At 38.4% G+C, this 17,645-nt stretch overlaps 1 protein-coding gene and 1 long non-coding RNA gene across 9 annotated transcripts in view; one reads left to right on the top strand and one right to left on the bottom strand.

Moving 5' to 3' along the window:
- The window catches only part of DAAM1 (dishevelled associated activator of morphogenesis 1), a 189,645-nt gene that overhangs the window by 44,468 nt on the left and 127,532 nt on the right, over positions 1-17,645 (bottom strand). For all 8 annotated transcript variants that reach the window (XM_078335038.1, XM_078335040.1, XM_078335036.1 and 5 more), the window contains 8 exons: positions 11,918-11,989; positions 6,178-6,272; positions 3,321-3,654; positions 2,591-2,701; positions 2,372-2,475; positions 1,088-1,154; positions 743-860; positions 177-315 (listed from right to left, as the gene is read on the bottom strand). In XM_078335038.1, the coding sequence (XP_078191164.1) occupies positions 177-315; positions 743-860; positions 1,088-1,154; positions 2,372-2,475; positions 2,591-2,701; positions 3,321-3,654; positions 6,178-6,272; positions 11,918-11,989 (1,040 nt within the window). The remainder of the gene's footprint in view (positions 1-176; positions 316-742; positions 861-1,087; positions 1,155-2,371; positions 2,476-2,590; positions 2,702-3,320; positions 3,655-6,177; positions 6,273-11,917; positions 11,990-17,645) is intronic.
- Positions 11,985-17,645, top strand: part of LOC118144956 (uncharacterized) — a 61,784-nt gene continuing 56,123 nt past the window's right edge. Inside the window, exon 1 of the long non-coding RNA XR_004729931.3 lies at positions 11,985-12,104. This is a non-coding gene — a long non-coding RNA (uncharacterized LOC118144956). The remainder of the gene's footprint in view (positions 12,105-17,645) is intronic.

Here is a 17,645-nt window from a genome sequence, read left to right as displayed (position 1 = left end):
CACATGCTTGAAACCCATTTAAAACCAGATGTTACTTAGATATAGTGCATATGTACAGTAACTCCTATTTGACCCCTCGAACATTTTAGCTCTCCCAGTTGTTACTGAAATAGGATAAATAAATATCTTACATTGTCACCATTATCTCACAGGCAGCAGAATAAGAAGAGACTTACATTCGTACGACATTCTTAATATTAAAGTTTTCCAAAGGTGTGGAGTCAGGGTCCTGTCCTTTGTCATTCTGGATAACTATCTGCTGTATAATTCTATCTAGTAGTAGCCAGTACTGAACAGTGTTGCCACTCCTTTTGTCTAAAAAAGAAGAGAACAGTGAAAGAAAATGCTCAAGTTGTTTCTGAGCTAGGACGAATATTTGTCAATAGCGGTCACCCTTCAGAGCCACAGAACCAGAGAGGTTTACAACATCTGTACCAATGCTTCCCAAAGTTTATCGAATTTTGACATGCAATGATCATTAATGTGATTGAGAGGGACCTTCTATACCTTTCTAAACAGGTTGTAGGGCATATTTTTTATTTTTTAAATCAAAATTTTGTTTCATTAAAAAAATTTTGTAACACCCCTTAAGCTATGTAGACACACGAACTGGGCTGTCATAAAACCAAGCCTTGGAATCTCTGGTGTGCACCAAATGTAATCAGCACTGCGCAGGGGCCAGAACCCTTTGGACAATGTCCAAACATTCAGAAGCACACATGTAAGTCACAAATACACTTACAAGGCATTTGGAGGCAGTGGTGCAGGATGGACATGAAATGCGGGTAAGCTTCACTATGAGTCAGCCTCTTCCTGGTCAGCTCAAACATCTGAGTTGCACTTTTTGTGTCTATGTGAACCTATTTTATAGGAAAAAGAAATCAAATCAAACATCTAAGTTCTTCAATTCCCCCAGTGTAAAATAAACTTAAAGCAAACAGAAGCTAATCCTGCCCCTTAGGTAACAAAATAGAGCTTCGATTTTGCTTTTAGGTTGCATTAGTCCCTATGAACTCTATAACACACATTACAAAGAGAAATAATGTGAACTGATAAGTCAAACCAGAATAATTGTAAGCATATATACCAGTTCAAATCTTTTGGCAAATTCTAGTTCATCTTCATTCCGGAGCATTTCAAAAAAGTCTAAATGCCTGAAAAATAATGAAAGAAAAGTTATTAAGTAGAACATCCTACAAACACAGGTGCATAGGACTGAGGACATGAATACTAAGGTTTTTCCTGACTTTTCAGAGATAGCTCAGAAAGAAACAATGGAACAAAATTTGAATGCTTCAACTTAACTATGTTCTTTCTAAGGAAAAAAGACATCACCTGAGTGAAACAGATTACAATAAGAGAAAAATTTAAAAATCTAGGCTGCCTAGCGTATAGTAGGCAATTATTAAAACTAAATCTAAAAACAATCAAGTCCAAATTCCATTCATGGATTCCCTTTATGGAAAAACATGCCCATAAACCTACACTTAACTTCCAGCTGAATTAAAGGTGACAAAACAAATGATCATGCCATTCATTTATTCAGTCATGTATTTATTGAGCACCTACTATGTATACTACACACCCTGGATGCATTTTATGAAGACAAACACATCAGGGTAAAAAAAATAGAAAACGGTGGCAGATGAGGTGAATAATGTACACAGTGGTTACATAAGGTCTCTCTCCAGGGAACTAGGGAACAAACAATTTGGACATCTGTGAAAGATCTTTTGAAGCTGAGGAAACAGCAAGTGCAAAGGCCCTGACGCAAGAGTGTTTTGACGTGTTCACAGACTATCAAGAAGAAGAGCATGCTGGAGTATATGAATATAGAGGAGAAGAGAACAGTGGTAGAGAAAAGCTCTGAAATCAAGTAGGGATAGTTTAGAGATAGTAAAATGATTGCAAACGAGCAAATGAATAGGCAGTGGAACAGTCACAGTATGCCTGTCAAAAGGGCTAAGTGATTCCATAGGTTTTTTTAGTCAATTTTTAAAATATTCCTGGAAAATAACTGTCATTATCATCATTACCACCAGCGCTTATTTTTTTTTACAGGAATAAAAATAGCAAAATTCGGAAAAATGGAGTAACTTCACCAGGATACACAGGACGTACGAGGCAGGACTAGGATAAGACATGAATTCAGGTCTAACGCCAAAACCCACATTACGTTTTCTATAAAATGTGCTGCTTCCCTCATCAACAAAGTCTTACTATAAAAACATCATTAGTTGAACTAACATTCTGGTACAAGCTCTTTACATTACAGACGGGGCACAGGTAACCACAGGCCAGCACTTGATGAGGCATTGCATTACAGATGGAAAGCACAGAAACTTTCTCACATCATAGCATTCTGACTTACCTATCTAACGTTGAATTTTCATGTTCCCTTAATTTATCTATTACAGGTTGAATTCCTAACATCAGAAATTCATAGCGAAGATGAAGTCTAAAGTCCAAACTCTCCTGAAAGTAAATGGGCAATAAAATACATATTTGTGGTTTTTAGACTAAATAGTAATCACTTTTTATAAATTATTCTTTACTAATAGATTTTTAATTTATAGTAGAAGGTCCTTACCACTCCTGCTCCTTGGCTGAGCACCGCATTAATGAAGGACATGATTGCAGTCTTGAGACTCACTTCATCTCGATACCGCCCAGTGCTTTTATCCAAGTCGTTAATTAATGTCTATCAAAAATATAAATATAAAAACAAAGGACTGAAACATTACTAACCTTATGCTCATTTTATGAATTTTTTTAGACTCAAAGTTAACTTTTCAAATCTTGTGTTTAGTCAGGATTATACTGACCCATAGAAAGCACCCTTTTCCCCCCTTAAGAACAGTCCTAAAAACTCTAATTTCAAAATTCTTACATCATACATACATGTATACAAAAGCCTTTGGTTCATCACCTCCGCTTGCTTTTTACATCTGACTAATATACTGAAATATGAAAAATTATTCATATTGATCCTAATTCAAGAATGGCAAGCTGTAATATTTTCAGGGAACACCCAATTTGGTGGGTTCAAAAGATGTGAGCTGTATGACATGTAGGATGCAAGGCCACAATTTCAAGTTCTGCAAATTTAAAGCTACAGACTGATCAACTATGGAAAATATACTCTATTCTCTGGTTCTTAAATCTAAGAAGGAGGGAATATTTGAAGTCACATTGTGAGTAATCACCACAGGGGGAAATGTAATGTTCTCAAGTAATGTTCCCCTTCAGAGACAGGAAAAGCACGTGTTTGAGCAGACTTTAAAGAAGGGGTGAGTGAAGAAGGCTGAGGGAGCACCCACCTGAAAGCGGGTCCTTTCACTGGCATATTTCTGGTAGTGCAGCATGGCCTGCAGAACCTTCTTGTGGCCCCCAGGAACCAGGCACACGGCGCCCAAGATTTCCAGCACGGCCACCTTTGTTTTAATGTTCTCTGTGCTCAGACTCTGAGCAATTACATTAATACTCTCAGAATGAGCCAGGACATGAGCCCGGCCTTGAGAGTTGTTCATTAGTGCCTTTATGCAGCCAATGAGAGAAGTATGTATTCGAGACTCTGATGTCTCATAGTCCATGGTCTTTAGAAAGTTGAGGATACATGACAGGCCATCCAAGTCGATGAATCTGGTTACAAACCTGTTGTGAAGAGAAGTACACCACACTTAAGTCCCTTTGGGGTTTTATAATAGCCCCTAATAGAAAAGTCTGGAGGGTGGGGGAAAGTAAAATTTAGTTCCTGAAGTGCCAAAAGGCTTACACTGATGAAGTCTTTTTAATGCTCTGCCTCTTCCTCAGCACAGACCCAACGGTCAGGTCTAACCAAAAGTGTGAAAAAACAAAACCCTCCATTTGTGCAAAACACATCTCAACAAGAACAAAGAACCAAGTAACAGATCACATGCTTATAAAAAAGCAAGAGAATACTCAGAATACATATCTTGTCTTAGGTTAAAATCATTTGCAGATCCTGTGTTATTTAGCATACAGTTCCAGTTCCAATACCCCACCCATCCCCCGTTTTGTTTTTAAGAGAGACAGGGTCTTGCTCTGCCATAGCTCACTGCAGCCTCGAACTCCTGAGCTCAAGTGATCCTTCCATCCCAGCCTCCCGAGTAGCTTGCTATTTTCCCCAGACTGGTCTTGAACTCCTGGCCTCAAGCAAACCTCCTGTCTCAGCCTCCCAAGTAGCTGGTATAGTGAGTGACAACGTCCAGCCATGCGCTTTTATGTTGACTGCTAATGCACTTTTAAGTGCTGATCACTGACCTAAACGCCCTATTAATGAAAGTCAAGAGCTTCCTTACATTCCAAAATATTTGCTTGTCAAACAAATGATAATCTATATCCCAAAAATTTTATTAAAAAACTATTCTCTTGTTTGACATGCTACATGGAATCTCATTATTCCATATACATGGAATACAATAATAAAGCAATACTTTGTTGTATATTAACTTTATTAATATTTCTTACACTTAATGTTAAGCTAATCAATGAGAATAACTCACAATACACATGTACATAGCCACTGAAAAGCTCAGAAGTAACATAATCTGTTTATGTGATAAATTTTCCAAACTTATTAGCCTTGGATATTGATTAACATCTGAGAATGCAGAACACACTGAGAGAAACGGTGACAGGATAGTCTAGAGCTCAGTCATATAACTACACAACATTTTTAATGAATCAGGCTTTTCTAAGTTTTCATTTTATAGTCAAATAAAGAAAGGGAATCTTTATTTTCTAGGCTTTTCACCCAACCACATGACCCAGCTATAGCCAAGCTCATTAAACCAGCTGGCTTCATTCATAGCACCTGTGCTCATGAAATGTACATATAAGAACCTCAACACCTCACCAAATCCTACAGGCATTAAAGAAAAATGAAAGTGCAGGAGGCACACCATAGAAGCTGATTATCAGAGAGGAAATGAATCACTATTGCCAGAAAGTCTACCCATCTTAAAAAAATTAGTTGTATTGAGAAATAATTCACATGCCATAAAATTCACCCTTTTAAATTGTACGATTCAGTAGTTTTTAGTATATTCACAGAGCTGTGTGACCATCAACACTATCTAATTTTAGAAGAGTTTAATCACCCAAAGAGAACATTTTCCCCACTTCCTCAGCTCCTGGCAACCACTAATCTACTTTCTGTTTCTATGGATTGGCCTATTCCGGGCATTTCATAGAAATAGAATCATACAGTATGTGGTCTCCTTTGTTACTGGCTTCTTCCACTTAGTATATTTCAAGGTTATTTCATGTTGCAACATGTATCAGCACTCCATTCCTTTTTTTGTAGCCAAATTATATTCAATTTTGTGGATATATAACATTTAATTTATCATTTCATTGGCTGATGGATATATGGTTGTTTTCACTTCTTGGCTATCATGAATAATGATATGAACATTTGCATACATGTTTTTGGGGGACATGTCTTCATTTCCCTTGGCTATATTCTTAGAAGTATAATTACTGAGTCATATGGCAACACTATATTTAAAATTCTGAGAAACTGTTAAAATCCTTTCCAAAGTGGCTTCACCATTTTATGTTCCTAGCAGCAATGAATAGGGTTCCAATATTTCTACATTCCTGCCTACTAACTTGCCATTGTTAAAGTCTCTGTCTTTTTTATTTTAGCCATCCTAGTGGCGGCCTGTATACCTTTGAACAGAAGAAAATAGTTTTATTGGCCGGGCGCAGTGGCTCACACCTGTAATCCCAGCACTTTCGGAGGCCAAGGCGGGTGGATTACAAGGTCAAGAGATCGAAGACCATCCTGGTCAACATGGTGAAACCCCGTCTCTACTAAAAATACAAAAAATTAGCTGGACATGGTGGCGCGTGCCTGTAATCCCAGCTACTCAGGAGGCTGAGGCAGGAGAATTGCCTGAACCCAGGAGGTGGAGGTTGCGGTGAGCCAAGATCGTGCCATTGCACTCCAACCTGGCTAACAAGAGCGAAACTCTGTCTCAAAAAAAAAAAAAAAAAAGAAAATAATTTTATTAAATGTTAATGATTAAAATATGTTACTCATGGTTTAATTTTATGGTTTTAACTTAAGACTTAATAGAAGGTTTGACTATTGCAGAAAAAAGGAGGGAAAAAGGAGAGAAAAAAACCATGCTAACCAGGGAAAATTACCTCATTGGTTTTGTCCTCAGTGCTGTCTTCAAACTCTCTATAGTTTTACTTCTCTCTTCTTCTTCTTCCTTCTCTAAGGCCAGCAGAGATTTTCTCTGTACAAAGAAAACAGAAGTCACTTCTTCAAATTCTATTTTTTAATTACAGTACAAGCAAGACAAACCTAAGATTATTTGTTACCATCACTTTAAATATAAATAATAAATCTATAATCAAGTAAGCTAGGTCCTTCAAATTCTAAATAAAGCTTTAAGGAAAAGTTTAGAAATCTTAGTAGAGACTATGTTGCCCAAATGTTTGTATAACTATTCTACAATTACACTTTGATATAGATATTACTATTTGTATTTGATAGAAATAAGATTGAACCTGTAGTTGAATACAATGTTCTGGCAATTACATCTGAGTAATATAGTGAAACATGAAAAATTATTCATATTGATCCTAATTCAAGAATGGCAAGCTGTAAAATTTTCAGGGAACACCCAATTTGGTGGGTTCAAAAGATGGGAGATATATGACGTGTAGGATGCAAGGTCACAATTTCAAGTTCTGCAAATCTCAAGTCCCAGAGTCTGAGAAATTATCACATTATCAAAAAGAGGAGGTGGGCAGCAGTCCTCCCACACTACCATCCCTATTCCTCAGCCAAAAAGTGTAATCAAGACCAAAGGGATTTTGTTACATCAAATTATTTTTTAAGAAGAACAATTAAATTGGAGCTATTACTAGGATAGACAATTCCTTCAGAGTAAAGGCTTAACTTCTAGAAATGATTCACCATCATTTAGAAATCAGAGTGTGAGTGTGAGTGTGTGTGTGTGTGTGAGTGTGTGTGTGTGTGTGTGTGTGTTTCTACACAGGGATCTGCTAGAGCAGTCCTTCTCAAACTTTAATGTGGATTTGAAAATCACGTGAGGATAGTCTTAAAATGTGGAGCCTGGTTTGGTATGTCTGGTTTGAGCCTGGTTTGAGGTGAGGTTTGAGATGCTGCATTCTTGACACATTTCTAGGCAATGCTGATGCCGCGAGAGCAAGGTTTTATGTAAGACTGCAGTAATAATTCACGATTATAAAATCATGAATGCCAGTAAGGTGTCTAGTCCTTTCCATTCCCTTTCATTCAGCGATCACCTGGTTGTCCTACAGTACCCCCAATCTGATGACTCCAGGAACCTCCACCATGGAGCTCCCAGTCCCTGTTCTTCATCCTATTCTGAACACATGCTTGTCTAGTTTCAATCTTTTTACCTGTTACAAATTCTGACAGAAATGCTTGGCTAGGAAATACACTGGGGTGACTGTACTGAAAAAGAAAAGCCTGACTCCTATCCGTGGGTCTCAATGATCCAGTCACGGCTTTTCTTCCAGGACCATAAATCATCAAGGGTGACAATCAATAGTGTCAGCATTAAGTAACTAAATGCTAACTAACACCTAAACATGATTTCATAATGAGAAGCGTAAAGCTCAAAGCAAAATAAATATAATACATCAGTATAATGTACGGCAACTGAAATAAAAACCAACACTGTTATTGTTTCTGCTAAAGTTGTCCTCTTGCTGGTGATGATCCTGGACAGCTGTCACCAGGGGATGATGAGGAAGGAAGCTGTGTGCAGAAACAGCCAATGAATTCCCCAAAGCTCCCTGAGACCCATCCCCTGGAAAATTCACACAAATCCAGCCAAGAACGTTTAATCTCCAATGACACAGCTGAACTCATTTGGACTCTTATGCAATCACTTGGAATCTGTAGCTAAGAATCAAGCCTTTCATGAATATCATTCCTTGTTCCTAAGCTTAATGGCACAACTCTATCCCCAAATTAAAGACTACACATTTTATTGTGGGCCATAAGTACAAATAAAAATGCATATATTTATCCTTTTAGAAATTTTGGAGAGGGTGGCACATTTGAATAGCAGCAGACTATATTAAGTCTCTCCATACTAGAGTTGAGAGATTCATGAAATGTCAAAGGAAATTAAATTGGAACTTCCTTTCCCAATACTGTAAAAGGAACATATAACCTTTCTCTCAAAACAGAAGAGACTACAACATTTTCTATGTGTGATATATTTAGACTTGGGTCTGAGATTATATTTATTGGGTTGACGTAACTGAGGACATATAGCTGAACTTGTTCTAAATGTGACTTTTCAAAACAAAATAATTTATATGAAGTTTCAAGTTTTCAAGTCACACATTTGGGAAGAAGGTTTAATTTGCAACTTTTTTTTTTTTGAGACGGAGTTTCGCTCTTGTTACCCAGGCTGGAGTGCAATGATGCTATCTTGGCTCACTGCAACCTCTGCCTCCTGGGTTCAGGCCATTCTCCTGCCTCAGCCTCCCGAGTAGCTGGGACTACAGGCGCGTACCACCATGCCCAGCTAATTTTTGTATTTTTAGTAGAGATGGGGTTTCACCTTGTTGACCAGGATGATCTCGATCTCTTGACCTTGTGATCCACCTGCCTCGGCCTCCCAAAGTGCTGGGATTATAGGCGTGAGCCACCGCGCCCGGCCTAATTTGCAACTTTTAGTAGTTAAGGGAGATGCCTACATTTCTGAAGGTGACTACTATGCCAAATATCTAGTATGTACAGGCTTTGTGGAAGCTTCTTTGATTGCTCTATGTGCTTACTCAATACCTGCTCACATGAGAAGCAGGCAAAGGACAAAGTACATCCTTGCAGAGGATCTTTCTGTTAAAGCTGCTAAGGTATACATTGGAACATGTGGGTCTGACAGATATGACCAAATGTGGCCCAGAAATCATTCCTGCTGGGAGTCTGGAACTTAGCTCCTGATTGAAACATTTCTTTGGTGGGAAATCAATAAGCCAGCCCACTAAGCATACTGAACTTCACCTTGCAGTCTTCTTCCTTAAGAAAGCATGGAGAAGCCACATAAAAAGAAAGCCCAGGTCCTTCTCAAACCTGTTAGGCTGCACTTTTATTATACTATTTTTCAGTCTTTAAAAGTCAACAGATCATTCAGGGGTCCTTTAAAGAACAAAGCATTCTTGTAATGAGGCTTACATAAAGTAACAAAAGGCTGGCTTCACAGACTAGTAAGTGCGCAGTTCTCAACCTGGACTGTTTATCAGACTCTTGAGGCATTAAAGAAAACAGATGCCTGTCCCATCTCAGAAAAGTCAGTCTTGCTAGGCCTGCAGGTGGGGAGAAGGTGGGATAACCAGGCCTCTTTAACATGCCATAGGGTTTCAAAAACTGAGTTAGTGAGAGGCAAATTGGAAAGGAGCCTTTGGGCTCAGACTGATAGGTTTAAATTCCCAATTAGATGACCACCTCCTAATTAGATAACCTTGGACAAGGTAACCTTTCTGGAGTCTCAGACTCCTTATGTATAAATAGCACTTACAGCATAAGATGCTGGTGGGATCTCAAACATGTAAAGTGCCTGTTATCCTGCCTGTCATGTGAGGCACACTCCAAAGCAGTAGTTACTGCCGATTCTACAGACAATGGGTGATGACAACATGGAAAAACGCCCCTTCAAGAATGCCCTAAGCAGAGAACCAAAGAGTCTAGCTGCTGGGACATGAAAGGATTTGGAGGACTTGTGTACCTTTCTACTGTCCAGAGACTATATCTCAGGATTTCTGCTGTGTGTTATCAAGAATTCTCCAGTATGGACATCAGAGGGATTAGCCAGAACTATGCAAGAAGGTGGTGGCTATCACAATGTTGAGAAAAACAGAAAACCCAGCACAGGGTTTCGGGTCTCATCAGATCTCCTTATTCCCTGAAGTATGCAGGATTTTCGAGGCCTCATTAATTCATGGACTATTAATACCTTTTACCTTTGACCCTGCAAAGATGCTGCCTCAGTCCTAAAAGGAACATTAGAAAGTTTTCTTAGGTGTTTGACACAAAAAGAACAGCAAAATCACTGACAATTTAATAGACTTGTGGTGCTCTTGGGAAGGATTTTGGATTAGGAACCAAACACACAGCAGTTAAAACGTAGATCACTCAAGAATGTGGCAAAGAATTGTCCAAGGAACTGGATGGAGGAGAGAGGAGGCTCCTAGAGAAGGGCCACCCACATGTTGGCACATCACTGGTCCTGCAGGAGACACAAATGAACCAGGTCTACTCCAGACAAGGCAGGGATTATGTCGCTAAAGGACAAATTAGTCTAACTGTCCTATACTTGAAGAAAGAAAAAATCCACATAGTACTTAGTATTTCTCCATTTATAGAAAAGAATTCATTAAAAATAAGCAACTTCTCGTTGGATATCAAACAATGCAGATTTAATTAGAAGGAGAAACTATTCTTTTTTTTCCTAATAGCCAGGAGCAAGAATTTAGAAAATTGCCTTTCCATGCAGGAAATATAAATGGCTCCAAATTATTATTGCTTAGGCAGATGTACAGAAAATCCCTGGTGGTCATCACAAATCTTATGCTCTGTTAGCATATTCATACAAATGCTGAGAACACCCTTTTCTCATCTGTGGCATTGTGTGAGATGCTTTGAAGAAGAAAGATTTGGTGGTCATTTTCTGTTCATTTCTGCTATGCTTTTAGACTTGAAATTCTTGGGAAAAAACTTACATAGTTTCTTCTATAATTTATACAGCCCTGTTCATAATAACCAGGCTGTTTATTATTCATTGTATGACAGCAAAAGAAGCATCTTCTAAGAAAAAAAGCTAAAAAAGAGGAAGTTACTAAAAGTCAAGACCTCTAAAAGTTGGTAAATGTGTGAATGACTCACATATTCTAATCAGTTTTAACTATTCCAGCAGGAGGAAAATGTTGTGAGACCATTTAAAATGTTTGAGTGATAAGAAATGTATTCTCCATAAAGAGAGAGGGCAGGAAGGAGGTAGAGGAAAGTACTCTAGAAGCTATCATCTATTTGCATGTTATAAACACAAAATTGAATACAACAGATTGACTCTTAAAGTCAGGAGTGTGCCCACTGAGAAAGACTGCATTCCACTGCGGGCAAGCTCCAATTCTTATGAACCATAATGAGATTTAAGCTACAGAGGCTCAAAGGCTGATAACTTATTTTCTGCTGTGAATTTTAGCTGTGATGAATAGGTACCCAAAGCTTCTGGCAATGCTGACATCACAGGCATCCTGCAATCAGAATTCATATTTTACACACTAAGAATATATTTTAAGCAATTACTGAACCCAAAATCCCTGTACTAAAGATTTTCCAAGGACATCTCAGCAATATTTTTATGATGCCTTTTCATTAAACCACTTAATGAATTCCTGACCTATTATATGAGTAAAAGAGCACTTGGTCCCCTGTAAAATCAAGAAGCCAGGGAATAACCAAGTTCTCAGTAAGAAAGAGAATGGGAGGAATATACTAAAGAAATCGCTTAATCATATCATTAAAAATGGTATTAACTTTTAAAATAGTACTGCCATAACAAAGCTCTGAGTGACTGGTAAGAGCAATTGCAAGTTAAAGTTGAACACAAGCCAGATTTCAGACTACATTTCCACTTACAACATTAAACTCAATTATATTTTAGTGTGTGCTGATTTTATGTAAAACATACTGGAAAAATCACTTTGCCAAGTACCCCTCCTACCCCCTTTCCCTTCTTCAGCATTGAATGTTTAGGATGGAAAGGTAATGACATTTGATAGGTCATACTCAATCGAATTTATTGTGCAACTGTGTACTTTGTACTATGCTTGCATTTAAACAGCATGTCAAAGAACATAAAAGTCTACTTACAGCAGCCATGGAATTGAGCTGATCAATGTAGAATTCAGGCCAACTTGTAGCTCCCTTGTTTTCTTCTTGTTCCTAAAAAGCGGGGGAAAGTGACATATCACCCAGCATACACACATAGCACCTAGAAACAATCCGACTTCCAGAGCACTTGGACAATGACCCATTCAAGCCTTTAGAAGACATGAAGGTAGGACATATTTATTTTCAAATGTTGGCTTTAAATGATCAGACTGCCTACTTGACTAGGGTGTTCTTCCCAGCTCAATTTCCACAGGGAGTGCTGAAGTCTGAGTTAGGTGTGATAAGGGGACATTTTCCGAAGCATGGATCAAGAATAATTTAAGTGGTGTAAAGCTGTTATTTCTTCAGGGGGCTATGTTACACTGGACAGCTCTGTTAGACTACACATCTGGATGGAATCCATGAGAGAAGGAAACTTGCCTTAAAAGTGACCATAGGATTCAGCCAGTTGTTTACCAGACTTTTTCAGTTAGTATATTCAGACTCCAGCAGACAATAAAAACTTGAAGAAGGGTTTCACATGATGTGGCAAAAATTAAGTGCTGCTTCAGATGAAGAGGCAGAAGACTAAAGACTGACACTGAATGGAAGGTAGTAAAATGAACTCACATTAGTCCCAGGCACGGCCCTCATGCTGTGACAGCTCAGTAGTTTTGATAGAAAAGAACTCAGTGGAAAAGAACTGAAATCCAACGAATTCAAGCACCTACTCCTAAACTGTCTCAGCCAGTCTTGCCTCTTATAGAACAGGGTGACCTGGAGCTAGCCCCTAAGCCCCCTGGGCTTCTGTGGATGGGAGATCTGTGTCAACCTCAAGTCAAATCTCAAAAAAAAAAAAAAAAAATCAGTTATCAGTTGGCTGTGGCCTCTGCTCCACCTGAGCACTGAGCCCAGCAGAAGATGACACTGTGGTAAGGAATGTCTATGCATGTTTACACATCTATGTGGGTGTAAGTTACTTGTGTGATCAAACAGACCTAAAAAGGACAATTTTGGTTCTTTAGCTTCACATTCAAAGAGCACCTGAATACAATTGATATCCCATCCCAGTGGAGAAGATGCTGTACCATGTACACACACACAGCTACTGTCTTATAATGAAGTAGTGACTACCTATTATGTTTTAACAACTCTTAGTAGAGCTCTATATCCTGATGTCAGAATCCCAACCCTCAGGAGAGTGGTTTCAAGGTGGGGCATTTAATTTCAGTCCCATGTTATACCTAAAAGAAAAAAAAAAAAACTTTTTGTAAGCAAATCTTTCCAGACAGGTCTACACAGGTGGATTAAAAGAAACGTAATTTCAAAATGATTTTTTAAGTAGTCACAACAAGGGGGTAAAGTAACTGTTGCTTACAGTGCCTTAAAAGCTGGCAGTAACTGATACCTCAACCCAGGCAGTCGTGTGAATTTCATCTGGAGATTGAACAAGCCAGATGATGGGGACTAAGGCTGCAGCAGAGGCTTTGAAGTCAGACTGGATTACACTCCCATAGTTTCAAAACGTTTAGGAAATCTGATGAGTCTTTAGAAACAGGCCTTGATTATAATTTAACATGTTAATAAAATAGCTAGAGTGGTAGTATAAATGCTAAACCTTTCTTTTCTCTTAAAAGGGAATATCCAAATTAGCAAAACCCCACTCTCACCAATGTATTTAACAAGCCAAAACTCACAGTGATATTCAATGGTATTTGAACCTATAAAACGAAGTAGAAGGTGCCAGATCTCTCCATCTCCCCAAAGTAGGGCAAATTTCCAAAACTAAAACAAAATCAAGGCCCTTGTCTGAGGTCCACAAGAGCCTGTTTGTTGTAAGCTTAATATTTAACAGTTACAGAACAGAGATCATTCTTGAAACTGAAGATTGGTACATTGAGAGAAATCTTTACAGTTAGGAAATGCTTTAATGATGCAAATAGATTAATAGCACACGTAGATACTGTCCTCAAAATAAGAGGAAGAAAGCTTCATTTTTATTTCACATGCATCTGCTCTGAGAAAACCAAACAAGCTAAAGTATGTGAAAGTTTCTTCTAAATATACTAACTCCTATCACTGCGGGGTGATCCTCAGAGTTCTTCATTTGGGCAAGGCATCTCCAGTTTCCCCTGTGCAATACTGGTCCCTGCATGCATGTGTGTGCTGCAGGAGCATGTGAAACTCCCATCTCTGAACCAAACTCTCTCTCCTCCTACTTTGTGAGGCTGTCAAGTGTCTATAGCTCTGTAGAAGCATAAGCCAGGAGAAGATGAATGCAATTGTTCTCTGGCCAGAGGATACGGGGGGATCTGAACACTAATTTTATTATTTCTGTAATCCAACTCTCCCTGTTTCCTTAGGAGGTTGAGAGACACCTATAAGAAAATATTCATGGACAAGATTTCCTGCTGGATGCAATGCACCTTGATACTTTGCCTTTGCTCTCAGTCCGCACTGACTACTGTTTTAATCTCTTTTCTAGATTGTATACTTTGTTCCCATTATCCCAAATTCTGTGGATGGGAGAGCCTTTTGCTAGAAAAGAGGACTTGTACAGTACAAAGTACCTTCAAGAACAATGTTTTTTTTTTTTTTTAATATCCAACTCTTTTAAAATATAAACAAATATACTGTCTTTCTAGTTTCACCTCATTTCCAAATAGCACATTTTTCATTCCAAATTTCTGGTCAGTGGCTAGGAAAAAATTCTAAAAGATCCTTTCCCATCCTCTTTAAATGTACAAGGATGCATTTATTTTTCTCAACATCACTTTGCCCATAAGAATGAATTTTGCATTGTTTCTTAGTTCTCTCGCTCACAGAGGACTTCACTATCATCTCTATCACCTCCAAGATGACTGTGATCCACTTCTCTCACCACCAGTAGCACTTGAATCCTAAGTCACTCACTAGCTATGTTGCTTTTAAGTAACCTCTTTGTGACTCAGTTTTAGTTTCTTTATCTGTAAAATAGGTGCCTCCCTCCTCACACCATATTTGTGAGAACTTAAAAAGTTAATACATATAAAGCAAGCACTGGGAAGTGTACACACAAAACATGCTCAATAAATGCTAGCTCTGATGATAATGATACTGTTCCAGAGTCTCCAGTTATGGCCATTCCGTGTCCTTGGAACTGGAACTGTAAACATCATAGCAACCAATCTGGAAGTAAATTTTGGTAGTAACTGTTCACATTTAAAATCCATATAGCCTTTGATGCTGTAAGTTTACGTTCAGGAATTTAGCCTGTAATTACATGTTCACACTTGCACAGATATATAATCATGAAAATTTTCCACTACAGTGCTGTTTGAATTAGCAGAGTATACCAAAGGGGAGCAAATCTATAGAGAGGGGCTGGGTGCAGTGGCTCACACTGTAATCCTGGCACTTTGGGAAACCAAGGTGGGAGGATCCCTTGAAGCCTGGAGTTCAAGATCAGCCTGGACAACACAGCAAGACCCCATCTCTCTAAACACACACATACACACACACACACGACAATTAGCCAGGCTTGTTGACACATGCCTGTAGCCCTAGCTACTCAGGAGGCTGAGGTGGGAGGATTGCTTGCGCCTAGAAGTTCACCAGCCAGGGTGACATAGCAAGATACTATCTCACATACAATAAAGGAAAAAAAAGCAAATATATTGTTGGGGACAGAATGTTTCAGAGTATCATCTTTCCCATCTGTAGGAAAAAATGTGTATGTACTATACAAAAACATTTCCAGAAATATAAATAAAACTTAACAATGGCTACTTTTGGATAGCAGAAGGCACAGTTGTTTTTTTTGAACTTACAAACTTCTATACAATGCAAATTTTTATTTTACCAAGAACATATGCTATTTTTACATTTAAAATAGAAGTAAGTTCTAAAACATTATGCATTGTTAGAACAAGAGCTTTGCTTTTTCTGATGCTCAGGGTGACATGGAATGCATCAAGACCCTTCGGCATCTGGAATGTCTCTGTCCTCCACTCCTAGGGCACCCCTCCACCTCCCACAGCAAGTAATTTAAAACATTTCTCTACTAATTGTCTTCTCTTACTGGATTTCTATTTTTAAAACTCAGCATAACTTCAGTATCAGCTGTTTATGCAGAGAGAAACTCTGATTTGGGACAAAATTTGTGTTCTCAAAGCATGCTAAAGTTTTGTAAATTTCTACGCTCATATATTTAGAAATTTGTGTGACAATTTCTTGGTAGCAGCTGAAGTCTTTTGTTGAGGTGAGACTCAAACTACAGTTACAAAATTAAGTCTTTAAGGAAGAATAACTTCTTCTGAAATTAGCACAGGACACCACTTTCTTAATAGGATCATTTCCCAAACAAATAATAATACATAAGTATTGGTGGAGTTTTTGTTGTTGTTTTCCAATTTAAGATGATCTTGGTAAGGCCCAAAATAAGCTATGCAAAAGGTCAATCAATTGTTAAGGACACGCTCTGCGGTTGTTCACTAGACCACAAATCACAGGCTGAAGCAACATTCATTTGGCCAGCTAAAGCCATAAATCTCTATGTGTGCTGTTACGAATCGAGGAGGTTCTTAGATAATATTTTTCAAGGAAGAAAGACACACTCTTTAACTGTCTAGACTGGCTGAAACTCTTCTAGCAATGTACAATAATACTATCATCTCAAATACAGTGGAGATATAAGGTTTAACCAAGCAAATGTCAACAGCAGAAGAGTACTATTTCAGTATGATACAAAGTAAATTTTATTGTGATCATTTTCATTACAGGGGAAAGGCAAATAATTACTAATAAAAACCTGTTCTGTTTGCAAAGAACATGCCATTAGAAACTTCAAGTTATCTGTAATCATATATAGAGTCAAAAAATTCTATCCATTGTTCATAAGCAAAACAGTCACCATGTTCATTAATTTGTTACTACTGGCCAGGCACGGTGGCTCACACCTGTAATATCAGCACTTTGGGAGGCTGAGGTGGGTGGATCACTTGAGGCTAGCAGACTGATACCAGCCTGGCCAAAACGGTTAAACCCCATCTCTACTAAAAAAAAAAAAAAAAAAAAAAAAAAGCTGGGCATGGTGGCACATGCCTGTAATCCCAGCTACTCAGGAGGCTGAGGCATGAAAATCGCTTGAACTAGGGAGGCAGAGGTTGTAGTAAGCCAAGATCGCACCACTGCACTCTAGCCTGGGCAACAGAGCAAGACCCTTTCTCAGATTTCAGAAAAAAAAAAAGGAGGGAGGGATAGCCTGGGGAGAAATGCCAAATGTGGGTGAAGGGGAGAAAGGAAGCAAAACACACTGCCATGTGTGTACCTACACAACTGTCTTGCATGTTCTGCTCATGTACCCCAAAACCTAAAATGCAATAAAAAATTAAAAATAAAAAAAAAAAGGAAAAAATTTGTCACTACTATTTTAGGTATCACTGGTCCAATCTCACACAGTAATGAACACAACAAATATTAAATAAATTCACTCTACACCTAAAATTTATACAGAAACCTAGCAGAAAAGGGCAGATAGGTCAAAATAGTTTTTTGTGTGAGGTTATGTCTCCATGATGTGTGGCATCTAAAAGAACTTTTAAGTCAGAAAATAGGTGCCAACATAAGACCAGGTCCAAGCAACAGGGAAAGAGGAGGAGAGAGTATGGAAGATGTAAAAATATTTGTGGGCGGCCTTGCTAATAATTTCTGCTAACTTCCCCCTCTGGCTCCTAACAGTATAAACAGC

This window comes from Callithrix jacchus, chromosome 8 (genome assembly GCF_049354715.1).
Source record: "Callithrix jacchus isolate 240 chromosome 8, calJac240_pri, whole genome shotgun sequence".
Lineage (NCBI taxonomy): Eukaryota > Metazoa > Chordata > Mammalia > Primates > Cebidae > Callithrix > Callithrix jacchus.
The sequence above is the reverse complement of the archived record's forward strand: the minus strand, read 5'-3'. Positions and strand labels throughout refer to the sequence as shown.